Genomic DNA, 15,000 nt, shown 5'->3' with positions numbered 1-15,000 from the left:
AACTAGGATACAAACACGACCCAACAAAAGCGGAAATGCTTAATTTCAACCAAACACCCAGAGATCCCCAATGTTCTAACAGTGCAGTGAGTGAAAAGAACATTTCCCTTGGCTGATACAAATATATGTTTGTGATGTATTGCATGTTCTTTGTGGGCTTGCATGTGTCTGTGTCTGTGTCTGTGTGTATGGGTTTGTGTGTGTATGTGTGTGTGTGTTTGTGCACGCGCGTGGCTGTGTGTGCCAACCCAAGCTGTCTGTTGTCTGGCTGCAGTGTAAGACGCTGTCGGGGATCTGTGAGCACATCATCTCGCTGTCGTCCGATTCGCTGGTGTCCCAGTCGGCCCATCTGGAGGTGGTGCACCTGACAAACGTCATGCCAAGTGAAGGCCTGGTACGTATGGCACACAGACCACCTAAACCAAGGGTGTCAAACATAAGACATGGGGGTCAAATACGGCCCGCGATTTGGTTTAACTCCTTAGCGCAGAGCCTATGTTATAACCTTGCAGTCACCAAAATTGTAATGGCTATGTCTTAATCTGTTACGTAAGGCTCTCGGTAGTGTAGTATTTTCAGCAAATAGTAGGGCTGTAACGATATTGTATCGAACCGAGAAATCGTGATACACAGAGTCACGATACTGTATTGTGATACAAGGAGGCAGTATCGTGATACGCCCTTTTAACGTTTTGATACCCATCAGCCCAGAAAACCGCATGATATGAAGTGATAGTGCTTCCAAGCATCATCATTATTATATAGAAACTTTCTAAAATTAGCTAAAAAATAGCTATAAACTATCATAGTTTTTATTCATAAAGTTTATAATGCTGGCAAATGTGAAATCGTGGGGTGTATTGAACCGTAGGTCATGAATCGTGATACAAACCGAATCGTGAGTTGAGTGCATCGTTACAGCCCTAGCAAATAGTGAATAGGCCCACTGGCGACCCCGCCTGCCATAAGAGGCTTCTATGGCCCCTGACTTGTAAAGAACAAAAAACCTAAGAATGTCAAAAACGAAGTAAATCTCTAGCCCATTGCAAAGGTGCTGCAGGTGTCTGAGATTTCAGATTTACAATGTTTCAGAATTTTGCCTAGCATGTGCAGTCTATGCTCCTGATATACCCACTGACATCCACCTGAAAGATGATTGACTAGCAATGCGATTTGTACAATATTTTGCAATTACCTTACTGGTCCAGCCCACTTGAGAACAAATTGACTGCATGTGGCCCCTGAACTGAAATGAGTGTAACACCCCTGACTTAAAGGATCTCATAAACGAAAAAAACAGGCCTGCTGGGGGCGCTGTGGCGCAGCGCGCTAAGCCGCCCACATTTGGGCTTGCATGCCCACCCACGGGAACCCTGGTTCGAGTCTGGCCGGGGTAATTTCCCGATCCTCCCCTGTCTCTCTGTCCCATTCACTTGTCACCATGTTCGACTGTCCTGTCAAATAAAGGCATAAAAGCCCCTAAAAATATATTTTAAAAAACCCACAAAAAAACAGGCCTGCTACGTATGGCACATACAGTAGTGAAGGCCTGGTACGCCACCAAGTGTAGCACACCACACAAAATATACTGTATAGTTAAAATAGCGACCAACGCCATGTACAGCGAAGCCCAGGTACATATGGCACAAAGAAAGCAGAATAGTCTTCAGACGCCCAATTCGTCACACAATCAGAAGTTCATGCAATATTTTATTTGACCAACGTTTGAGTGTGCGGCAAATTCTTTCACAACGAAGACAGTATTAAAAATGTATGTGGTTGAAATAGTGTCCAATGTCATGTTCAGCGTAGGCTTGGTATGTCATGAAAAGCACCGCACCACTAGCCTGGCGAGACAGACTGCTATAACATGACATGAACTGCACTGCACCACTGACGAGACTGAAGGTTGCGGCTGGAACAACCAGTTGCTGTTCTTGCTGCACAAAATGGGTCACGGCAATAGCCAGCGTGCAATCATATGAAAGTTCAACCAGTGGTTTTGATCATTTCAATGCTCATGTGACAAATGTACAAAAGCAAGTGTGAAAAAGGAAATAAATATTTTAAAAAGAGGTCCAGGCATGAATCATGCATCGCCCAAATCAATTATTTCCATTTAATTCTTTGTCTCTGTTTTTCAGGGAATGTACATCAAGTCCACGTACGACGGACTGCATGTCATCACTGGAACCACGGAGAATGTGAGTGCAGTAAATTATGTTATATTCAAAGTGATATGTAACATTAGTAATTATGCTGTACCTTAGAGGCATGGTTAGTGGATGGTATGTACTATGTAAGTGCATAATATTGAATGTTCTCGCTGCATACACATATTATAAAGGAGCAGGGAGATTAAACGTTTCCTAGGTTGTGAAAGATGTTTTTTTCTACCATTCTCACACATATAGTATCTGATCGAATGCATGATGTTTGCAGCCTAGCAACAGTGTTAAATTGCGTGTACATAATCGTAATTGTCGCTTGCAAGAGTGTAGGGAAATTGCATGCGGTCGTGCAGTGTAAGCTCTGGTCTATATAATTTGGTTTCTACCTTTGTGCTCTCTCTCTCCTCTCTCTTTCTTTCTCTTCCTCTCAATTTCTCCTCCTCTCTATTTGTCTCTACGACTTTCTTTGTTTGCTCCCCTATCTGTCTCTCTCTCTCTCTCTGTCTCTCTCTCTGTCTCTCTCTCTCTCTCTCTCTCTCTCTCTCTCTCTCTCTCTCTCTCTCTCTCTCTCTCCAGTCTCCAGCAGATCAGTGCAAGAAGATTCATGCAGGGGATGAAGTGATACAGGTTAACCATCAGACAGTGGTAAGCCTAATGCGTCCCCGTGCGTAAGCTTAATGCAGTGTGTGTGTGCGTGTGCGTGTGCGTGTGCGTGTGCGTGTGCGTGCGTGCGTATGTGTGTGTGTGTGTGTGTGTGTGTGTATGTGTGTGACAAAAGACCAACAAAGGTCGGCGTCTGCGCCTGCACTTAACACCCGTGTATTGCTTGGTGCGTGCACTCCCAAAAAGTCCTACTGGAGACATTGAGAATGGACTAGCTCCGAAACGTCTGTTTCTCCAGTTAAACCTCGGACTTCTATTGTTAAATTTCGGCTTTAATACACTTTTTCACACAAGCCTTGTATGCGCCTCCTTTTTTCCTATATCTTGTGTGTATGTGTGTGTGCGTGTGTATGTGTGTGTGCGTGTGTATGTGTGTGTGTGTGTGTGTGTGTGTGTGTGTGTGTGTGTGTGTGTGCCTCGCGCACCATCCTACGTACTTCCGCCAAGAGACTTCGCTCTGCACTACGTCTGGTACCTGTTTTCTGTGGAGCGATGTTGAATGGCAGGATTTGGCCGGTGTTCTGACAAACGGTCCTACATTGTAATTTTATTCTACGGTAGGATGTTCTGTCAGACATGTCTGTTAAACCGTCCTACATCGCCAAAAATAAACGTCAGACATGTTTGTTCAACAACTTATCCTGATTTTTCCGAAAATGTCTGTACTGCTTAATGCAATCGCGTCAGATGAAACAACCTCCAGACCATGAATACGAAATGATATGGTAGTATTATGGGATGGTCAGGACCAGGCTAGTGGCGCACTACACCCATTCCAATCTTACTTCACACACTTCATGTCCTATCATAATAAAGCCAGAAAAGCTTCCAAAAGCCCAAAAGCAGCAAAGCTTAACGATGTGCGTTGGTGTGTGTACCCACAGGTGGGTTGGCAGCTGAAGAACCTGGTGAATTCCCTGCGTGAGGACCCCAGTGGCGTGATCCTGACCCTGAAGAAGAGACCCCAGAACAGCCTCACATCCGCCCCCGCCCTCCTCAAGAACGCACGCTGGAAACCCCTGGCCCTACAGGTGCCTGTGCTATCCTACTACACCTATCTGCACCATCGTTAACCATGAATGTTATTATACTTAAGTATAAAGACTGGGACATGCGTGGAGGATACGGATGCGTGGGCACATTTTGTGCTCAGATGTGTTGCTATGTGAATTTTATCTGAATTTTGCGCACGGGAGGACACCTGACACAAGGCTGAGTTATGATGAGCATATGGGATATCGTAATGGCCCGTGTACATCAGGCGCTACCTACGCGACCCAGGTAGCTGGGGTGGTTGAAGAAGTTTCGCCATGAATTCGTTTCATTCGCTCTGGACGCTGCACTGACATGTTTGATTCAGCTAATCACATAACGGCTCTGTCTTGACAGCCTGGGACATTCCAATTGGTTTTCGCCGAACCGCGTCATAGCGAATTCGCTTAAGATTAGCTTGAGTTTAATCGTCAAAATTCGCTCTGGTCGGTCAAGAAGCTTCGCTCCCGTCGAATTCGCTCCGGTAGCTTTATTCGCCTTCCCTCCATAGAGAAACAATGACTTCCGCCGCGCAGGTCGATTAGTTCGCCTTCGATGTACACAGGGCTTAAGTCCGTCAGGCCTCAGAGCACCTCTGTCCCTCGCTCTCCTCAAGAACGCCTGCCAGGAAACCCCTGGCCCTATAGGTGTCTATTCTACGCTTTTTGCACAATCACTGTTATTGCCTCTAAACAAATCAACATTTCATTAAAATATATGTTAGACTATGCTAAGTGTCACATCTCTGATAGTGTAGATACAATAATGTAAGTATGTCATCATCACTGGAGGTACTATTTAACATTTCTGTGTTTTGGTATTGAAGCTGCTGCTGATATTTTAAAGCCTTACGTGCATCCAGTTGATGTTATTCAGCGCATCAGCAAAGATTCTATCATGGTGGAGACAGACTGACAAATATTAAAATGACAGAAATAAAATGACATATCAGAAAATAACATCGCTAAAGATGTTATCACAGTGTCCATAAAAGAAGGTTCACCAAGATTTTACAGTCATGTATGATAGATCCTTTGTAAAATAGCTACCATATTCATTCATTCATTCATTCATTCATTCATTCATTCATTCATTCATTTATTCATTCATTTATTTGGTGGTGGTAAGATAGAGTAGTAGGAAATGGGATTTCTTATTTCCTCTAATGTTACTACTGGTCGCAGATTTTTTTTTGATATCCCTGTGGAATTAATATTTTACCAGCCTCCTTTTCGTGTATTATTTATGCATTTTAAATAGTACTGTAGACGTTATGTAACATGACTTGACCAAGGCTAGAGGCATCCAACTGTTTTGTCACACTTGCTGTCAGGACATATTAAAATCGAGTGTGTGATCGTGCATCTTTTATTACCAAAATAATCTCATATGAAATCAATATCTGGATTGCCAGAGATGCTTAAACATGTGGGCTTCCATCACCTGTGACCAGCACTGTCGTGACATATTATTGAGTAATTATGAAATCATTCATAATTTCATAATTAAATTACGTAATGCATAAAATCTGTGTGATCATGCGAGTGTGATAGAGACAGATTGTGTGTGCATGTCGAGTGTGTATGCAGCTTGCGGGCGTGTGTGTGTGCTTGTGTGTGTGTGAGTGTGCGTGCGTGCGTGCATGCGTGTGTGTGTGTGTCTGTGTCTGTGTCTGTGTGTCTCAGTATCTCTGTGTCTGTGTGTGCGTGCGTGCGTGCATGCGTGTGTGTGTGTGTCTGTGTCTGTTTCTGTGTGTGTCTGTGCGTGCATATGTGTGTGTGTTTGTATTGTATTTGTGTGTGTGTGAGTTTTTTTGTGCATTAGTCATGGGTGGCGAGTACGGTAGTACCGTGCGAGACTGCAACCCAGTTACGTAACCCAGTCGAAGAACAGCATGCTCTAGATTTCAGCAGCAATTACACTCACTCACTTACAGCCCCCATTGTCTGAGTGTCTGCAGGCCAGGATGCACTAAATACCAAGCCAGGTCCATTTGTTTACCCACAGAGACAACAGGAGGGCTGGGGGCAGTGATGGCCCATCTAGCACAAACTGCAGCTCAGCATCAAGTCCCACTCACGCCTTTTACTCAACCCCAGTGGAAACAAATGTGTAATGAGTAGTTGGCAGTGCACCTGCCTCGCCTACACCTGAGGAATCGGGTGAAACGGGTGAAATGGCCTATTTTTTACTGCCAGGTGCAGGAACCAGGTGACTCAGAACAGAATATGAAGTAATAGATAGCATGACACTGGTCAGTCTTCGTATTGTACTTATTTTTGTACAGATGGTCTGGCTGTGCTCCCATTGACATGGTTGATTCCGTTAGAATCTTTACTAGAAAAAAAACGAACATGTTCATTGTTGACTGCTGCTAACTGTGCGCTACCAGCGCCGTCAAATGTAGCAGACACATAATCATCATAGATCACCAACACTGCCTCTATTGTCTACTTGGTCTGGTTAAGATTCTCCCGGAGTTGGGGGGCGCTGTGGCGCAGGGCACTAAGTCCTCCACATACGTATGGGGCTGGCATGCCCCAGGGGCACCCGGGTTCGAGTCCGGCCTGGGTCATTCCCCAACCCTACCCCATCTCTCTCCACACTCACTTCCTGTCATCTGTTTTTTAAAGATTCTACCATGAGTCAACTATGTCAATGGGAAAGCACTGTCAAGCCCTCTGATGAGAATTAAGTGAAATCTGACTTGAGGGTCTGATTTTCCACCACAGGAACTGTAAGGAAGTGAAGTGAAGTGAAAGCCCAACTGGGAAACTCCAACTCCCATGTGTCATTGTGACACAGCACTCCACAGCACACAGGTGTTCACTGCACACTGCACACAATGAAATTGCATTTTGCCTCACTGGTGCAAGAGGGAAGCCCCCAATGGTGGCCGAAAGGGAGCAGTGCGGTGGGATGGTACCACGTTCAGGGTACCTCAGTCATTGAGGAGGATGGGGCAGAGCACTGGTTAATGAATTACTCCCCCTGCCATTGTAAGGGGTCGCACCATAATGTGTAGTAGGCAATAATTGTTGTTACTGTGCTCAGTGGCAATCCTACAATGATTTGCGCCCTGGGATGATGCCCCCTTTGGAGGCCCGCCCTCACCTGTGCCACTGCCAAAATGACAATTACCTGGTGAGCCAAATCACTGAATGGGACCACCACTGAATGTGGAAAGCCTGCCCCAACAACTCAGTACACAGACTCAAAAAAGGAAAAACAGTAACACTTTATAATAATGTCTGCTTATAAAGACGTGATAAAGACTAAATAATAAGCTAATGATGAACAAAACATTAACAAATGTTTTATTTCTAAGTTTTATTAATGCTTTATAACCATATCTGCGACTGAACATTCCACCTGCACTATTATATTTGTGACTGAACTTTCAACCTGCACTAACTCAAAACATGCACACACACACACACACACACACACACACACACACACACACACACACACACACACACACACACACACACACACACACACACACACACACACACACACACACACACACACACACAAGCACACTGCACTTTCTGCACTAAACCCAAACATACACACACTGACACACAACTCACACACACACACACACACACACACACACGAACACACACAGACGCACACCGCACCTTCTACATGCACTAAAAACACACACACACACACACACACACACACACACACACACACACACACACACACACACACACACACACACACACACACACACACACACACACACACACACTGCTGCTGGTGTACCTGGTAGACCTTTTCATATTTATTTTTCTTCAAAATGCTACTATTACTATGTCAGAACGCTATAAAGGACTCTTTAGGAAAATCACAAAAGCACAACAATTACCTCTTAATGTATGTTCTCTACAAGTCTTCTGTTGTCCAGTCTTGCACTTTAAATGTCTGTATGAGCACTGTCTATGTCTTAAGTCCATGTATAAGTACTGTCTATGTCTATACTGTCTATGTCCTTACCTAGATTAGTCTATGTCTGTATGGGAAAGCAAGAAATGTAATTTCAAATTCTTTGTATGACCAGTGCATGTAAAGAAATTGACAATAAAACCTACTTGACTTGACTTGACTGTAAAATATCTTCAAATAATATATTCAAGATTTTACAAACCTTATTACAGAGTATTTGTATTCATTTACAAACCTTTTGCAAATGCTTGATAAATATAAAATAGTAACATAACTTTTCCTAGTCATTTACAAGTATTTGTTAATTAATCAGTCAATTATTTATGAAGTGTTATTAATGTGTTATAAACAGACATCATTATAAAGTGTTACGGAAAAAAACATAGTACAGAGTTACTGGAGGACAGAGGCAGACACAGAGCTGGCTCAGGCACAGACAGTCATCTCGTATGGTCCGACCCCAGACCAACCCACCAGGCCAAAACTGTTTTCTGCTGCTGGGGTTTGTTTTAGTTTACAAGACAACGTCAGGTCTAGGTTACCCCAGTCTAAGGTTAGGAGACTGCAGGTACATATGTGTTTGTGTGGTTGCCAGAGACGGTGTTTGTCCTTAATTGTCCTCTTCTGTTGTTTTGGTTTGGGTTTTTTGTTTTGTTATTGTTGTGCCTTTCTGGAGAAACACAGGTGGTCCAGGCTTTCTTTCGCTCCTGTTGCTAAGGGTTGTTGCTATGCTCTCTGCCGACAGATCACCTTGAATATAATCTATAGTCACCAAGAATGACTTCCTGAGAAGACAACTCATCTATCTATGGTGTATTCATTAATGTACCTTTAATGCTTTCAAGCAGCCATAAACTAACCCACAATATTATTAGAGAACCAAATAAAAATAATTGAAGTTGAAAATCACCATTACATACAGTAGGTCTGTTCCAGGAAGCTCCCTTGATCTGAGTGGCCTATCGCAGCATGCAGACGTACATGTACATATTACAGCCTGTTGCCATGGAGGGACAAGAGATGAATGGGGAACGTTGCTATGAAACTGCATTTGGAAACCATAGAAGTTCATTTGTCTCCTCTTCATATGGTCCTTTATCACTCTGTTAGAGTCCAACCAACAGTATTGACCTTCATGCTGTGCTGTTTTCTCTTACGCCTTTCTCTCGCCTTACATAAATGCAGAACAAAAATAATGTGATGTTGGAGAAATATTCTATCAAATTTGAATACTAGGCTATTCGTTTGTTTTCTTTTTTCTGTTAGGCTACCATCCTAAAAGAATTGGCATATTTCAAATGTTTATATGCTTATCCAACTATTGGTGTTACATCCCTCCTCCTTGGGGAGTGCTGTTTTTTATGTTACTGTCATTGTCATAGTCAATATCCAAATGTAGTTATTATTGTAGTCTAAAACTTTTTCACACACCTTAGCTCCCATGACCTGTATAGATTGCTGATCAGAAAAAAATTACAGTTTTTATTTATTTTCTCCCAATTCGCCAACTTAAACTCACGCATCTTGTCTTAGACCCTCATCAGGCAAATTTTTATTATTGTATTCCAAAACTAAATCCATTTCTCAAAAGCGTAGTTGTTAGCAGTTAGCAACTTGGGTAGCTGCCAATGGGAAATTGCATCGCAACCAACAAAGTAGCTAACATAGTTAGCAACTACACTTTCGAGAAATGTATCCCAGGTCTCCTTCCCTCCCCCCTCCTCCCAGCCTTTTAGTAATGCATTACGACTTGGTCATCGCCATTCTGGTAACAGCTAATGTATAGCAGGAACCATGCCTTACCCACTCATCCTAATCAAGTCTCCCTCTTTCCTTCCCTCCTGCTCCCCCTGCAGCCCATCCCCACCAGCCCCTGCAGTGAGTCCCCGACTCCCCCCAGCACGCTAGGCTCCATGGGCCTCTCCCCAGGCCTGGACACCCCCGGCAGCCACGACGTCTTCATCCTCTCCCCCGTCTCTGGCGTCTACGGACACAGGTACTGTATGTATGTATGCAGCATGATGGGTGTTCATATACTGTAAGGTGTGTGTGTGTGCCATGGAGGGACAGGAGATGAATGGAGAACGTTGCTATGAAACTGCATTTGGAAACCATAGAAGTTCATTTGTCCCCGACTGTGTGTGTGTGTGTGTGTGTGTGTGTGTGTGTGTGTGTGTGTGTGTGTGTGTGTGTGTGTGTGTGTGTGTGTGTGTGTGTGTGTGTGTGTGTGTGTGTGTGTGTGTGTGTGTGTGTGTCTGTGTGTGTCTGTGTGTGTCTCTGTGTGTGTGTGTTTGCATATTACAGTAGATGTGTTTATATTATTTTCATGTTTGTGTTACATATTTGACCCTTTGAAAAAGGCGAATTTTAGCCATTGCATGTAGAGTAACTCTATAACTGTATTTTTACTTAGATTAACTGGTTTTTATGTAGTGTAGCAAAGCATTTATTGCATACAGTATGTCCCATTATATTTTATACCTATTTATACCATTATATTTTATACCTACAGTATGTTAGTGGGTAATGAATGTTCACTTAAATGTGGTGTGTGGTATGAATGGTAGCCCCTTAACACAAGGCTTCCCACCAGTGGAACGTTGTAATAGTCACTGAAAAAACTTTACTACCATAGTACTACACCACTATGACAGTGCACAGGGCCTTCAGTAATACATTACGACTTGGTCATTGCCATTCTGGTAACAGCTAGTTTACTGTATACCTACTGGGTTAACTGATACTAATTCATCTTACTGGGTTAATTAGCGTACTAATTTATCTTACTGGGATAATTAACTTACCAATTTATCTTACTGGGTTAATTGATTTGATATGATTTTGATTATGTTAGGGAGGAGGATATGGAGAGGGGCGGTTTTGGCAGCGTGTTCAGCAGCACGTCGGAGTCCCCGGGCTTCTTCATGGAGCAGGAGGCGGGCCAGTACTTCCCTCTGCTGGAGGAAGAGACCTCTAGGACCACAGGGATACGCCGCCGGGACCGCACCCCCACGCATGGTGAATACTGTATATTCATGGTTACACACACACATAATACATACATACATACATACATGCATGCATACACACACACATACACATACATACAGTACACCAGGGCTATTCAAATGGCGGCCCTGAGGCCAGATGCGGCCCTTGGACAGCAAGGTTCTGGCCCCCCACAGAACCGTTTTTCGGAATTTAGAGATAAAAGTATGGGTTCCGTTATCATGCTGAAACGGGACACGGGACGTTAAAATGCAGGAAATTACATCTAAGAAATGCAAAACTTTCTGGGGGAGGACCCCCAGACCCTCCACTTCAATGAAGTCTTGCATATTTTTTTCATTGACGTTAGTAAACCTCCCTCTCAAAGTCTCATACCGTATCAGTTGCACCGTCTGTACGATTAGCTCATCTGTATCGCGCCGTGCCTCCCATGCCCTAACTGGAGTATTGATTAGTAGGTGGGGGGTTCGAACCCAGAGTGCCGAGCTAGCGCAGGATCACCTCAATTCCAATGACTTACACCCAGGATGGGAGTAAGGTTTAGGGGAGTGAGTGTAATGGATGGCAACTAGCAGAGTTTGCTGTAGAGCGTTAGTAAAACTCCCTTCTAAAGCCTCATATATTATCGGTAGCAACAATCTATCGGACTGGACCTTAAGCTCAGCGGTATCGCGCTGTGCCTCCCATGCCTGAACTGGAGCGTTGACTGATAAGTGGCAGGTTCGAGCCAGAGTGGCTAAATAGTACTCAGTTACACACACAGATACACACACATACAGTTTAACTACAAACAAGGATACGCCGCAGGGACTGCACCCCCACGCATGGTGAGAATAGGCCTGGATATAGCTACCGGTGCATAAGTGTATACACATGTACACATACAGTACAATTATTCACGGGGAAATGCCATAGGGACCAGACCCCCACGCAAGGTCAATACTGCATGCATGGTCATACACACACACATAGCCTACATACACATACACATACACATACACATACACATACACATACACATACACATACACACACATACACACACATACACACACACACACTTGATACTCTCCATCAGATCGGTCTGGACCTTTAGCTCATCGGTACATCCCACCACGTTTGTATGTGTACAATGGACAGTAACACACACGCACACACACGCTTCACACACACACACACACACACACACATGTAGGCAAACACACACCTGCACACACTCAGACAGTCAGACACACACACCGAAACACTCACACTCACTCTGGACCATTAGCTCAGTGGCAACCTCAGTTACACTGGTGCCATAGACCTGGGAAGGGAGTGAGGTTTAGGGGGGTGAGTGTAACGCAGTGATTCTCAACTGGTGGGTCGCAACCCAAAAGTGGGTCGCGGAGGGGTCATGGGTGGGTCGCAGAGCCATGGTGTAAAAAAAATCATTATTCATTGATTCGCTAAAAAAACAGAAAAACATCCAACTTTTCCTGCAACAATTTACAGCTTTCATTTTGATAGGCGATTGAACTTGTGTCATCTGTCGTCATAGATAAAATCAGAATGTTTACGCGCGATAGTAGTGTGCAACCAGTCATTCGAGTATCGCTAAAAAAAATTGGGTCGCGACTGAATGAGACTGGAAAATGGTGGGTCCCAAGACTGTTCCAGTTGAGAACCACTGGTGTAACGGATGCCAACTAGTAGAGATCGGCATAGAATGTAAGCACAACTCCCTCCTGAAGCCTCATACATAACAGTATCGGTAGCGCTGAGCTATCAGTCTGGACTGGTCTGCAGTAGCTCAGCGGTGTCGTGCTGTGCCTCCCGTGCCCGAATTGGAGCGTTAACTGGTAGGTGGCAGGTTCGAGCCCTGAGTGGTGCACTAGTGCAGGATCACCCCAGTTACAAACTCACACGCACATACATACATACTGTACCTACAGTTTAACTATGTACAAGGATACGCCGCAGGTACCATACCCCCATGGTGAGAATAGATCTGGATATAGCTACCGGTGCATAGCTTTATACACATGTACACATACAGTACAGTACAATTATTCACGGGGATATGCCGTAGGGACCAGACCCCCACGTATGGTCATACTTTATACATGGTCACACACACACACACACACACACACACACACACACACACACACACACACACACACACACACACACACACACACACACACACACACACACACACACACACACACACACACACACACACACACACACACACACACACACACACACACACACACACCAAATCACCACGCATGGTCAGTACTGTATATGCATGGTTGTCCACATACACACATACACGTACGTCTCAGGGACTGGAACCCCATATACATGGTGAGTATACAAGAAGATATCAGCACAAAAGTTTAAACACGGACAGTATAGACTCATACATATGCTCAAGGATATGCTGCAGGGACTGGAACCCAACACAGGGCCAATATATGCATGGAAATATGCGGGGGCAGTCGTGCCATAGTGGTTAGAGTGGTTAGGGATGCAGGTTCGAATCCCATCCTTACCCATCCTCCCATGGCCGAAGTGCCCTTGAGCAAGGCACCTAACCCCACATTGCTCCAGGGACTGTAACCAATCCCCTGTATCTAAATAACTGTCAGTCTCTTTGGATAAAAACGTCAGTTAAGTGGAATGGAATGGAATGAACATACTCCAAAGGCATCTCTCTCTCTCTCTCTCTCTCTCTTTCTATCGCTCTGTCTCTATCTCTATCTCTGTCTCTCTCTCTCTCTCTCTCTCTCTCTCTCTCTCTCTCACACACACACACACACATACACACATACACATACACACACACACACACGCACACAAGCACACACACACACACACACACACACACACACACACACACACACACACACACACACACACACACACACACACACAGACACACACACACAGACACACACACACACACACACACAGAGTGCACTATGCGTTGTGAGGTCACTGAGGTGTTTCGGTCGCCCTCTGTCCCAGGTGACCACAGGCCGGTGTCCATGGCCACCGAGTGGATGCCTGACTCCCAGGAGAGCGGAGTGTACAAGAGAGGAAGCAGAGGTAAGGCTGCTCTTGTACACTCTGCTCTGATCTACTCTTGCTCTGCTCTACTCTGCTCTACTCTGGGGTGCATTTCTCGAAAGTGTAGTTGCTTACGTAGTTGTAACTATGTTAGCTACTTTGTTGGTCGCAATGCAATTTCCTATTGACAACTACTTAAGTTGCTAAGTGCTAACAACTACGCTTTCGAGAAATGCCCCCCTGCTCTATATGCTCTACTCAGCACTACTCTGCTCTGCTCTACTCTACTCTACTCTACTCTGTGTTACTCTGCTATGCTCTTCTCTGCTCTGCTTTGCTCTGCTCTGCTCTGCTATGCTCTACTCTACTCTACTCTACTCTAGTCTACTCTACTCTACTCTACTCTGCTCTACTCTACTCAACTCTACTCTGCACTACTCTACTCTGCTCTACTCTACTCAACTCTACTCTGCACTACTCTACTCTGGGCAGAGTAGATACTAAAAAAGTTGCTAACTCTTGTGTCTCGAACGTTAGCACACAAAGTGTACTGCTTGGAGTAATGTGCACTCTGAAGTAGTGGTGACTTTGAAAGTGAGGTGCCTCCTATCTCGACAGTGAAGTTGAAGTACAGCTGGAGTAGATCCATTGAGTCCATACATCACCTCAGTCACCCCAAGTAACACACAGCGCTAGTCTACTTCAGAGTGTGACTCCACCCATTAGCTAAACTTGTAGTACATATCTGACCACAAATGTGTCAATATCTTTTAATCCTGTGGTGCAAAAGCACTGAAAATCAATCGACATGCACACAAAGTCATGATACAGCTGCGAGAGTGTTCAGAACACAAATTCACATCAGTCACGTCATTTGTTCGTGGGGAAAAAAAGTCATATCCTTGGAATCTGATGAATCCCACGCTAATAATATACTTTTAGCTGTATACCGATTGAATTTCGTCTCATTTCGATGTGTAATTTGTGAAATATTTGGATTAGAAAGTATTGGTTACTCCCGGAAATCTGAAATCCTGGAAATTTGAGTCAAGTACTCAAAAAATGTTATTGCAGATTTCATTTCATAGCCTAGGGGTATTTACGCTTG

The 15,000-nt window shown here is 44.3% G+C and overlaps 1 protein-coding gene across 1 annotated transcript in view; it reads left to right on the top strand.

The window, feature by feature from the left end:
* The window catches only part of si:ch211-26b3.4 (connector enhancer of kinase suppressor of ras 2), an 87,340-nt gene that overhangs the window by 28,801 nt on the left and 43,539 nt on the right, over positions 1 to 15,000 (top strand). The window contains exons 6-12 of the mRNA XM_063203896.1: positions 275 to 394; positions 2,145 to 2,204; positions 2,748 to 2,816; positions 3,719 to 3,865; positions 9,680 to 9,819; positions 10,678 to 10,841; positions 13,851 to 13,931. Coding sequence (XP_063059966.1) covers positions 275 to 394; positions 2,145 to 2,204; positions 2,748 to 2,816; positions 3,719 to 3,865; positions 9,680 to 9,819; positions 10,678 to 10,841; positions 13,851 to 13,931 — 781 coding nt within the window. The remainder of the gene's footprint in view (positions 1 to 274; positions 395 to 2,144; positions 2,205 to 2,747; positions 2,817 to 3,718; positions 3,866 to 9,679; positions 9,820 to 10,677; positions 10,842 to 13,850; positions 13,932 to 15,000) is intronic.

Source organism: Engraulis encrasicolus, chromosome 7 (genome assembly GCF_034702125.1).
Source record: "Engraulis encrasicolus isolate BLACKSEA-1 chromosome 7, IST_EnEncr_1.0, whole genome shotgun sequence".
Classification (NCBI taxonomy): domain Eukaryota; kingdom Metazoa; phylum Chordata; class Actinopteri; order Clupeiformes; family Engraulidae; genus Engraulis; species Engraulis encrasicolus.
This window is presented reverse-complemented; position numbering and strand designations above follow the sequence as displayed.